The 12,070-nt window shown below is 37.0% G+C and overlaps 2 protein-coding genes across 2 annotated transcripts; one reads left to right on the forward strand and one right to left on the reverse strand.

The window, feature by feature from the left end:
• Positions 1-2,602: 2,602 nt before the first annotated feature.
• LOC104906087 (elongator complex protein 6) lies at positions 2,603-6,250 on the forward strand. The gene is made up of 5 exons (XM_010694800.4): positions 2,603-3,028; positions 4,322-4,394; positions 4,698-4,909; positions 5,459-5,605; positions 5,741-6,250. The coding sequence occupies exons 1-5, from the start codon at positions 2,792-2,794 to the stop codon at positions 5,861-5,863; spliced, it is 792 nt and encodes a 263-aa protein (XP_010693102.2). The 5' UTR covers positions 2,603-2,791; the 3' UTR covers positions 5,864-6,250.
• A 757-nt stretch (positions 6,251-7,007) lies between these two features.
• On the reverse strand, positions 7,008-8,356 carry LOC104906086 (uncharacterized). The gene is made up of 2 exons (XM_048638962.2): positions 8,132-8,356; positions 7,008-7,475 (listed from the first exon to the last, which is right to left on the reverse strand). Exons 1-2 carry the CDS (start codon positions 8,218-8,220, stop codon positions 7,121-7,123), a joined length of 444 nt encoding a protein of 147 aa, XP_048494919.1. The 5' UTR covers positions 8,221-8,356; the 3' UTR covers positions 7,008-7,120.
• Between the last annotated feature and the right edge of the window lie 3,714 nt (positions 8,357-12,070).

Genomic DNA, 12,070 nt, shown 5'->3' on the forward strand with positions numbered 1-12,070 from the left:
TTTTTCAGCTCGTGGACCAGCCCACGCACCCAAACCGTGAATTTCACTGCCCGATCCTAGGCCGTGAAATTTTAACCCTGCTCACTAGGGCCCACGGACCATCCCTCACAACCCACACCAGTGGCCATCTCTAATTACATGTTGTAAATGAATCCATGTGTACCTAATTAGATTCGGATCAAATTTTACATATGCTTGGTTGACTTTCTCAATCAACTCATCCAAATTTTTAGCAAATGATTGGTATTGCAAACTTTGAATAACCCTAAAAAGAGCTAAATCTAGGATGTTGAAATTAGGAGATTGTGATGGTTGGAAAATTATGTGAATGTTAAACTCATTACAGCTTGCTACATTTTAAAATTATGGATCATCATCAGTTAGGTGTGGCCTTGCATTGTCTTATAGAATGAAGATGTCCTTGCACATCCCTTCTGGCCATTTTCTCATGATGCTTGGTAGCACATTTCTCAGCAACATATCTCTGATTACAACCTTTTTCACATTTTGTATTGCCTTGGTCTCTAGTGTCCTAACTTCTCTATTTTTGCTTCTCTTCTTTGATCTTTGCCTGAACACAAATTAGAACATTTCAAATTTCCCATCATGTATTACCACACCATATTCATTAAATAAGGGCGTTGATGTAACACCCATGAACATTGTCTTGATCTTGTATCTTTTTGACATGCATACTACATATGAATCTATTTCTACTGATGTAACCTTTTTGATTGTCTGTGATATTTCTAAAAAAATTTCTAACAAATGTATTTACCCAGATTTCTTGTATAGTAGGTGTAGGTGGTTCTAACCCTTCTTCATCAATTAGCTAATCTATTTCAAATAATGCATCTTTTTCATCCAATATGACTAGGTTTTGTTTTTTTTTGCTCGGATGAGGGTGCTACTTTTGCAGTTGTTTTTCTTTGGTTGCAAGAAGATTTAAGTGTGTGCATGGATTATTTTCTGATTTAACTTAAGCCATTATGGGCTGATATTTTTTTTTTGGGTTACTCTACTTATATAAAGATAGGTGTAATTAGGGATTAACATTTGAAATGATGGGAAACTTTGAAATTTAACTTAATGACTAAAGTTAAAAATTTTGGATTGTAAGTTCATAGGGTGCTTGTAAATAATGCATGATTAAAATTTTTGCATTCAATGGCTCCAAAAATTAGAAAATGACGCCTTAAATTTTGCAGCTAAAAAGATTAGCACCCTGAATTTTCTCCATTAAAAACTTTGGCTAATAGCAGCGATTTGAGAATTAAGGAAAAAAAGAAAAAGTCAAATGATGGCTACTTTTTTCTCAGTCCTAAAGTCAAAAAAATCCTCTAAGTCCGTGACCAACCAAATTGTTGCAATAGTTTTGTTACAGAGGAAGGAGAGATGATACACATACACTAATGTATGTGGGACACACATGCACTGGATGTATGTGTTAATTTTTTTTTAATTAAAGTACCACAATGTATAGTATTATACTTGTATTATTGTTTATTATTTATATTACTATTTTTTATTGGGAAAGATAATTGGTCCGCAGACCAACTCCTAGGGCACACCAGCTTAGAGGCTGGGTATAAGGCTAAACAATCCAGAATTAAATGTTCAACATATTGTTGGGATGAGGTTTTGAACCCTGGGCAGTGCCCTGGAATTCGCGGTGGTACTCTACTGAGCTACCACCTCTCCCTCATCATTCATATTACTATTAAGACTATATTAGATATATTAGTGGTGAAAGTTAGGCAAGTATATAAATAATATTTTTTTTTGTTAAATTGTTTATCATAAGAGATGATTGATAATAATTATTTTTTTAAGGTAAAATTTCAATAATTATTATTTCATAATTAATTTTGAGGGGTCGTATTTATGTTAGGGGTAATATTTATGTTATAACTCATCAATTTTTTTGTCTAATAAGGTCAAATAAGTTCCAATTAGGTCTAATGAGTTTTAATCAGGTCCAATAAGGTCTAATAAGTTTCAATCAGGTCAATAAGTTCCAATCAGGTCCAATAAGTTTCAATAAGTTTCAATAAGATCAGGTCTAATAAGTTCAGTTCAAGTTCAATAAGTTAAGTTTAGGTCCAATAAGTTCAATTTAGATAAGTTTTGGATTATTCAAAAAAAGAGACCTTTAATAGTAACACATACCTAAAGTATAAATTTTAGTAGTAACACATACGCCTAGTATATGTGCGGCCTATATATATCCAATGTATGTGTAGCCTTTGTGCGGAGGACTAGTTAAGTTTCGGGGGTCGTTTGGTTCACTATTTTTGGATTTCGAGAAACGGAATCAATTACCGACTCCCTTTTTTCTTGTTTGGTTCAACCCCTCATCAATCCATTACCATTACTTGATGGTAATGGATTCCCCCAATTTGTTACCTTCCCTCCCCCTCAGGCCTCAAGTAACAAAATCCATTACTTGAAGTTAATAGTTATCCTTCATTTCCATTCCTTTGTTTGAACCAAACACTCAATAAAAATAACCATCTTTATTACCATTCCTCTCCTCTATTTATATCCTATCCCTTTCCATTCTGTATCTTAAACCAAACGACCACTCAACCTTTCTTCAACCAACTCATTCAAATTCCAAAGACTAGATTAGTCTTGATCACCTCTAGGATAAAAAAACCTTAAACCCTCCGTGGACACCGTTGGTCATGGCTCCAGCCCACTACTGCTAGTTCTAATTCTCTCAAAAACCAGAGAAATCAAACAAAACAAAAAAGAGCCCCAAAAAAAAAAAAAACTGCTTCTAACAACAATGGAGAAACGTTTAAATTTGTTAGATGAAGCTCTTGAAATATTCAACGACAACTCATGTTCATCTTCACTACCAAGAGGAAGTTGTGTTCTAATTGAAGATAGCGTCGAAACAAGCGGTGCGTTCGTGATACACCACATCCTCAAACGCTCTCTCTCTCCTCATTCCTCTACCACCGCCATTTTAATCTCTCTTTCTCACCCTTTCTCTCACTACGATCGCATTCTCCGCAAACTCGTACGCTCATCAACTTATTAATCGTTTCTTCTTTTTATTGCATTCAGATTTCTGTTTCAATTTTTACCACTTCGTTTCTAATTCTGTTTTAGAAATGATTTAATTAGGGTTCATCTGATAGGTTTGTGCTGCTTCTTTTGTTGGGAATTATGTGAACTTTATTTACTATGAATTGTGGGTTTTAGAGCTGATTTAGATTGCTTACTAGTAATATATGCGTTGATGTACCCAAAACATAATTGATGGAAATAATAGCCTTAAAAAATTTATTTCATCACTAAGACAAGACAATGACTTTTTTTTTAAACAATTTACATATTAATTATATAGGGTTATTTGAGGCATTTTAGAGGAACGCCAATGACTTAAGTCCTCACTTAGGTTTTCCATTATAGAATAGAAACTAGGTCTTGTCCCGGGCGATACATCCCGTTGATTATTTACCAACGTGCATTTGAAGTTTTGAAAAATAGAAATGATATCTTGTCATTAAATGATTTTTTCCATCACAAAGACCAACATTAGTATTGTAGCGTAATTGTTTAGTGCATTAGCATATTAAATAAGGGGTCGTTTGGTTGAAGTTGGGAAGTATAGCTTCCCTTGAATTTGCATTGCCCATGAAATTTCATTTCCTAAGAAGTATATTTTTTTGTTTGGTTGAACATGGGAAATTCTATTTCCCATGGGAATTTCCACTTACCTAGGGGGGCTAGATAAGTTATTTCCTCCATTTTGTAGGAAATATAACTTCCTAGGAAGTTCTACTTCCCATGTTTTTGCCAACCAAACAACAACATATAAACCTACTTCCTAGGAATTCTAATTTCTCATGTATTTGAAGGTTAACCAAACAAGCTCTAAGAGGGCATGGGTTTGACTCTTAAAACACACATTTTTATTGCTTAATGTCATAAATTTCTAAAATAATACCAATTTATAAAAGAGATTTGTTGCTTATGGTTAGCCCTTGAAGCTACATGTATTAAAAAACCCTGAATAATCATGATACGACTTGGACCCTGCTATAGAGTATTTTGCTACATGGTGCCTTTGTTTTCATGTTAGAGAAGAAGATTTGACTTGTTGGTAGAAGATTTCTTGTCATTCTATGCCGAAGGAGTACAAACTTGCTTGATTCAGTAGGAAGTGTTCATTGCGTCATTGTACTTTGATTATGGCTACATGATTTGTTGGACGAAATGAAAGTGAAATATTTACAGTTCCAATGCATCCCTCTTAATCCTTGATACAATTTGGAAGAGTGCATTATAATATTTGAAGCTGTAACAGGGTTGCAACCTGGCTGCTCACCGTGAAAACAGGAGGTTTTTCTTCTTTGACATGCTTATGCTAGGATCCACAGGTCAGAATATGCCATCTGATTATTTTCACCTATCATTCATGACTCACCTATGTTTGCAAGAAGATTGGATCTACCTTGTTGCTTAGGAGATGTCCCATTTTATCTTTCTTATTTACAGCGTGGGAGTCAATTAGAAAATCAGATATCCATGTTGATGTTTTCAGGGTCTAAAACCGGGTAGATAAAAGAGAAAAGATTAACAGTATGCTTTAGAACTGAAGTATATTCATAATTCTATGAAATTATTGAAAATGCTCTTTTCTTATCACCCTCTCTCTCTTTTTGTTGTTTGTTTAAAACCAGACCAAAGCAAGGAAAACATACATAATGGTGGACTGATTGAGTTGTATGGGAAGATCCAGAAAGCTGTCGAAGACATTACCTCGAATAGTGGAAGCAGTAAATGTATCACTATTATACTTGATGATTTTTCCCTCATTGAGGTGGCTGCCAAGGGTTCTTTCAATCATAGCTTGGACTTTCTGCGATATTGTTGCACTTTGACTTCAGAAGCTGTAAGATGTCAAATCTCTTTTTTGGTTCCTACATTGTCATTTTTCTTGGTGTGTTTGTGTTTGTCTCCCCCTCCCCTCCAAGTCAATATGGTGCAAGTTGATTCATACTATATAACATATTAACTTTGTGAAGTAGTTTGCACTATGTGAGGATATCATTTTGGTACAGTGCTAACTCTATGTGCCTCTGGATCATAGCAATTTAAGTTTCGGCAGGCCTTGACACATGGAATTGGACTCAAGTACTATGTGATATCATATCTTTGGGGTTCATATTACTCTTTGCGTCATGATACAAGATATTTGAAGTTTTTGTATTATGTACTTAACTAAAGGATGTTAATAAGATGCACATACCTTTCTTTTAAATGAAGGATTTCCATTGCTCAACTGAAAGCAGCTTTAGACATGTCTTAGATATGTTTACTATTGTTTGAGATATTTTCACTGTGGCACATCCATCATGAGTTTTAATGTCTAGCACAATTGAAAAGAATCTAGTTGTCTCTAAATTACATCATTGTGATCTTCTCATTCACCTTCCTCCAGGGTTGTTCCCTTGTGATCCTTAACCACGAGGATATCTATTTTGGAGAGGAAAGTTCAACACCCATGCTACAGATGGAGTATTTAGCTAACATATTAATTAAAGCCGAACCATTGGCAACTGGCCTGGCAACTGATGTTCATGGACAGGTATCTTCAAATTTCTGCATAATCAGTATCTGTTAAAACTTAAAACTGCTAAAGATGCAATCGTCTGTTTTATTGACATAACACCAATCACAGAAATTTCTGGTTCTTGTATAATTATGGTTTCTCAACTTTCAGTTGACTGTTTTGAACAAAGGAATGCGTGACCAATCTTGGAGTCCATCAAACAAGGTACAAAATTTCCACTTTAAACTTAAGGAAAACGGTGTTGAGTGCTTTTATCCAGGGACTCGGGCTTGAAGAGAGCATCAGAAACTAGCCGGCTAACCCTAAGGATGCACCCTCCATGCTTCGTTCTGCCTTACATGAGACTCATCTCATAATGTTAAGAGGCTCTTAAGCCTTCAAGTGTAAGATGTAAATTTGTTTCATGAAGTTCAGCACTCAGCACAATGCCTTTAGTATTTGGTTCAGAATATTCAAGTCTTTGGTGGGTAAAATATTTGGGGCTTTGAGCTACGTAACTTCTTGCATATTTTAGAATTATTGTAACTTCTAGAGTTATTAGCTACTCAACTAAAGTTTTGCAATCAAGAGATTGTAAGCAATTAAGAAAGTGTAACAATTAACATAATGCGGATCTGTTATAGAAATATAACTTATAAGGAATCACTTTTTTTTGTCCCATTTGTTTTCTTAAAAATATGGAAAATAGGGTATAAACCCATTTGGGATCTGATTGGCTTTTCTTTCACAGCTTTTACTTTGAATGGAACTCTATGGGAAATAATGGAAGTGTATAACTAAGAGATGCACCCAAATTTCTTGTGTGAAGTGCAAATTGCCACAAGTCTGAAGCGAATCTGAACCAAATGTAAAGCAGCCTTAAGTTTGACTTCAGCTTCTTTTAATCCCAAAGATCCAATAACCGGTTCAAATTCAAATCATACCATACTCTTATGGTTTGTTTGGTAGACAATAATAAACAACGGTGATCATAGTAAATTCAATATTGATGGTAGTGCTTATCTATTTCCAGACTTTTTTTTTCTTTAATTTTTTTATTTTCACCATTTATTACTTCTTTATAAATTAGTATCGAGTGATAGTGAAATTTATAAAGGAAAGCACATGTTATGGGATGTTGTTTCTATGGGATGTTGTTTCAACTATATGAACATTGACATGAAACTTTCTTATAAATTTATATTGAAATTTATTGCCAATATTGCAATATATTACAACCTATTAGACGAGCCATCTATATTGAAATTTATTGTCAATACCGACCTATCAGACGGACCATTTATATTGAAATTGATTGCCAATACCGCTATATATATTACAACCTATTAGTCGGGCTGTTAGAGAGTTTGGATGAGCAAAAAAATAAGACATGGGAGAAAGCAAAAAGTTATATATATATATATATATATATATATGCAACAAACGAATTCCCTTTTAAGTGAAATCATAGCAATATTTACATAAATACATGTTTTATCAACACCATCTCAATGAATTAATTTACAAATATATATAGGTAACTTTTACCATCTATTCTTCCAAATCAATTGATGAAACCCTGTTTCGGCATATAAATCTTTGTGTATCTTCCATTTGGCATGTCAATTCTTCCTCATCGTCATCCATGAATTCATTTACGCCATAAACTTTGTTCACAACTAAGTAAGAACCAACACCAAAAACCATCATACCAATCAAAAACCAACTAAACAATATGTTAACCAACGCCTTACCACGATGTAATGATCCATGATCGTCACACTTAATCACATTCCGACCGTATTCACCCCTCTTCATTGAGCAACCTTTGGGGGCGAGATACGGAGTCCATAGCATAAATCCCATGACAATTAGCCAAAGGCCTTGGAAAATCACACCAAGTGACCTAATATAGGACATCATGAAACTCTTAGGCAACCATATGCTAAAAAGAGTGCTAAACAAGCATACTAAAACAACTTGTTGAAGGAGCAAGTGGTATTGGCCCTCTAGGCCGACATGGTCAGTAGAGTGAAAATGAAAGAGGAGAAGCTCTTGGGCGAAGGCCAAGGCCGCGGTGAAATGGCTCATACCAATATGAGCGTTGGTGTTAGGCCGCGCTTTGTCGAGTAGGATAGCAAAGAGAGCATGCAAGAAGAATGTCATGGCAATGGAAGTATGCTCAATGTGGTGGAGATGAGTGGCTAGGATGGTTCCATCATGATCGAATGGCGAGCTATGTAGTTCCATGAAGATGAATATAGAGGTTCCCATGAGGATAAGGTAAAGTTCTAAGTACCTTGAGAATGAGGTGGGAAACCAAGAGACAGACTTGTAGCATTTTAGAGTTGCATTGTTTTTTGTTTGATTATAAAGATGCCAAAGGCCTATGATAAAAAACACTAATCCTAGCAAAACATGACCATCTCTACCTCCCATGTTGGTTTAATCTTGGTGGAAATTTTAGATAATTTTAGTTATGTAAGGGGTGTGTATGTTATGGTATTTTTCAGACTCGATAAGAGGGTAGCTTTGGAATAAAAAATCCGAGATCGGACTTACTCATTAGTCCCAAAGATCAAGTAGGAGTTCCTCATCGACGAGCTAGCGAGATTAATGGAGCAAAAGAGAGAAAAGATCTTAAGAAGCATACTACAATGGAAGCATATAACAAAAGAACACACTTTTGGTTATGTACTATGACAACAGACATGGTTGAAGTTTCTGCAAAGCTAGGCAATGTTTGGTGGCTTGGAAGATACTTTAGGATTTCGGGTACTTGGCAAAGTTTGGCTTTGGTGAGTGAACAGTAGTCTAATCTCTCTTTTAAACTACTCATCAATATCACAACTGAAGCCGAATTCTTGCACTCTACCCTTGAATATTTTTTTGATGTCTTTAACATTAAACTTATAGTTTAATTATTGGTATACTAGATGAAGGTAATGATTTATCTTTCTCCAGAAGCAACAAAATATAAACTGAAGAAACAGAAAAGAGAAATTTGGTGGACCAAACCTGATATGTACATACTATATTACTATTGTGTATTGTCTGCTCGAGTTCTTTTTGGTTCTTTCCCCCTTTTAATAGTCGAACTTGTTTTATAAGTGGTTTCTGACTTATATGCATACTTTACAAGCTTTGTCCCATCTCAAACTGATTTTTATTTATTAATATTATACTTTAACATTATAACACTAATATCATTTGGTCTGATGGTTAAGAGTTTCGTATATAAGCTTGGAGTTGTAGGATCGACTCCTATATCCTGCAATTTCTAATTTTCTTAGTATGTATGGATAACATGGAGTAAAACGTCCTTAGTGAGAGTGCCACATGGCACCGTTCCTTGTTTAGGAACGCTTTTTTAATATATTAGTATTTTATGCTATGTAATCCACATACACTTAAAAAATAGAAAATGCATTGTGTAAGATTCAATCTTGAGATCACAAACATATATAGTATATATACTAATTTCTTAACCACTAAACCAAGTGATACTTGATGTTATTATCTCAAAGCAAAATATTAATAAATAAAATATACAATTACCCAGGACGTAGCTCAAGCCTAAAAACTAGTTTGTAATTTAATACACCACTTAATAAACATGTAACTAGTTATTAGGCCCGGGCTATGCCCCGGGTAAGAAAAAAATTCATTTATTAATATAATACTTTATGATAATAACAATAAATACAACTTAGCCTAGTGGTTAAGACTTTAGTATATGTACTTGAGGTCTCGGAATCAAACCCTATACTATGCAATTTCTAAATTTTTTTTATTGTACATAGATTACATGAACTAAAACTCCCTAGGGGTAGTACTGTAGTGGTCAACACTGCTCTTCAAATGGTATCATGCATACATAATTAATTTCAATGAACATGCAAATTTATTTATTTTTAAGGATGGAAGGTGTTACGTAGCGTAAAACTAGTAATTAAATATCACAACTCCCAATGATAGGTTCTAAAATTGGAGACTTGTGCAACAATGATTAGCTCAAATCCCGATGCAAACTTCTGACCAGCAACCTGCAAAAAAGGGACCCACCCTGGAGGTTTGGGTGGTATTTCCCCCTCCGATGCTTAAGTCAAATAACAGGGATGCGAAGGAACTTTTAGAGAGAGAAAGTAGAGAGAGAGAGAGAGAAGAATTTATGGCAGAATAACAGTACTATGCTATGAAAAACGTACCTTTCACCCTGAAATCAAGAACTATTTATACTGTTTGAAATGACTGCTGTACCTTGATGTCACCCTAATTTGGGAGCATCTGATTGGCTAAGCAATAATATCAGGACACGTGGCAAGCGCTGATTGGTTAGTACATTTTACCTTTTAGCTGAATCAGGCTTTACTTCATTGGGCCTAAGTACATTTCTAGGGCCATAAGGGAACTTTTCAGTACACCTTTTCCTCAGAAAGGTGTACTTTAGCCCACAGAACCTGCAGGCCTTTGTACCTTCCTTGGCCTAAACAGATGCCACATGTAGGGCTGAGATAGTGCCACGTGCCATAAGGGTAGCCGTTGATTTTTAGGCTACAACACTTGCCCCTTAAAAGAGGGGGTTACCTTTTAGGCGCCAAGATGGTTGCTCTTCCTCTTTTAACCGACTAGAAACTGTCATCTTCTTTTTCAAAAAAGAAGCGCCATTTTGCCGGTCTCCGCAGGTCAATCCCTAAGGGCAACGGTTACTTTTACCGGATGAAGGGGTCATTTTCACCCCTCTATAAATATGTGACTTTGTCGTTTCTGGAATCATTTTAACATTGCTGAGAAATTTTCTAGAGAGAGAAGCTCTGCAATTTTTACCGAGTTTTTAGAGAGAGAAATTACTCCCGTCCAAGCTCTTGCGAACTGCTACTCCACTCGTCCGAGATTTCAATCGTCTTTGACACTCGTCCGAGCTTTCTTCTACAGGTATTTTCTTAATTCTTTTTCTTGCTTTTTCACGCATATTTTAAGAAAATGAGTTCGTCTTCTTCATCGAACAAACCCGGCCGCTCAAGGGTTGGTACTAGCCCTAGAACAGAGGGCATATCTTCCTCGGCATCTTCTAGAGTTGGACCCATCTTGGCCGGACATGCATTCTTTTTCTTTTCTCATGGCCGGCAAAGTCAGACGACCCAGTCTTTACCTGTGCAGGGTAATCTGGCACGCGTCAAGCAAACAGCTCGTATCAAACGAGGAGTTAACCTGCCGGCCTCCAGCTCAGAGATGGAGGCATCTACTGGACGGATTCCCGCTGAGGGAGAGCGCGAAGTCCAAAGTGCTCGTCCAGCAAACCCGAGCCCTTCCCCTGAACTCGTCCAGGAGGAAACAGAAGTTCGAGGCTCTCCAAATACCAGCCCGTCCAAACATAGGACGGTTTCTGATGATTCAAATGCCACTAGTTCTTCCAATCCGGCTAGTGATTCGGAGGAACCGTCAACGACATCTTTTGAAATAAGACGGCGGCTAGGTCCTCTTTCTGACCCTAGATTCATTCTGGCCGATAATTCTTGGCTAGGACGAGTAGGCTCTGACCTTAGACCTTTTTCTGCGGCCATGCCTATGCCGGGTTACCGATTTGTCCTCCCTGGCCGGGAGGATACCATACTTAGTGCCCCCTCGGGCCATTTCGCTGTCTACCGGCTAGCCTTAGATGCCGGTTTGCGCTTTCCTCTTCACCCCTTCATTAGTCAACTTCTTCATTACTATAACATTGGGCTCAATCAACTTGCCCCAAACTCCTGGCAAAACATCCTTACCTTCCTGGCTATTTGCAATTTAAAAGGAGTAAACCCCTCCTCGGCCGCTTTCTCACAAATTCATTACGTTTCCAAAGCTCCCAGAACCGTTGAAGGGAGTTGGCCGAGCGTATGCAATCGTCAGGGTTTTTTGACATCTTGGGATAAGACGTCTAAGATGCACTCCTGGAAGGCTGAGTTCCTATTCGTCCAGGCACCCAATGAAGCGGTTGCTAGACGGCTTCGCTATTTTAGCCGAAGCAATACCAATACTGGACGGGTGGCTTCTTACTTAGAGTTAGAGAGTAACTCAGCTGAAGAGATGGTGGAGTACTTCAGGATCTCGGAGTATTCCATGGACGACGGCTCTTTTAAGGGCCCGTCCAATTGGATCCCTTTTAAGGAAATGTTCTATCATGACAATGTCCTGGTCGCTGCCGGCTTGCGGCAGGGCGAGGATAGAGGTATACTTATTAAAAAAATCCTTTCCAAGTAAAACTTCCGTCCCAAGGATCGTTCGTCTAACCTTTGTCTCTTTTTCTTTCTTATTTGCAGACTCGGCCAGAAGTAAACCGAGAAAGTCTTGGATCGGCGACATGAGTTCATCCAGATTTGCAGATACTCTCTGGAAGGAATACAGCACGTCCGGTGCTGAAAAAAGGACGGATACACTAGTATACTTAGAAAATTCCCCCCCCCCCCTTTTTTTTTTTGAGGGAGATAGTCCAGACATGAATTTGGACGGACCCTCCCCTGA

Source organism: Beta vulgaris, chromosome 2, assembly GCF_026745355.1.
Source record: "Beta vulgaris subsp. vulgaris cultivar EL10 chromosome 2, EL10.2, whole genome shotgun sequence".
Taxonomy (NCBI): Eukaryota; Viridiplantae; Streptophyta; class Magnoliopsida; order Caryophyllales; family Amaranthaceae; genus Beta; species Beta vulgaris.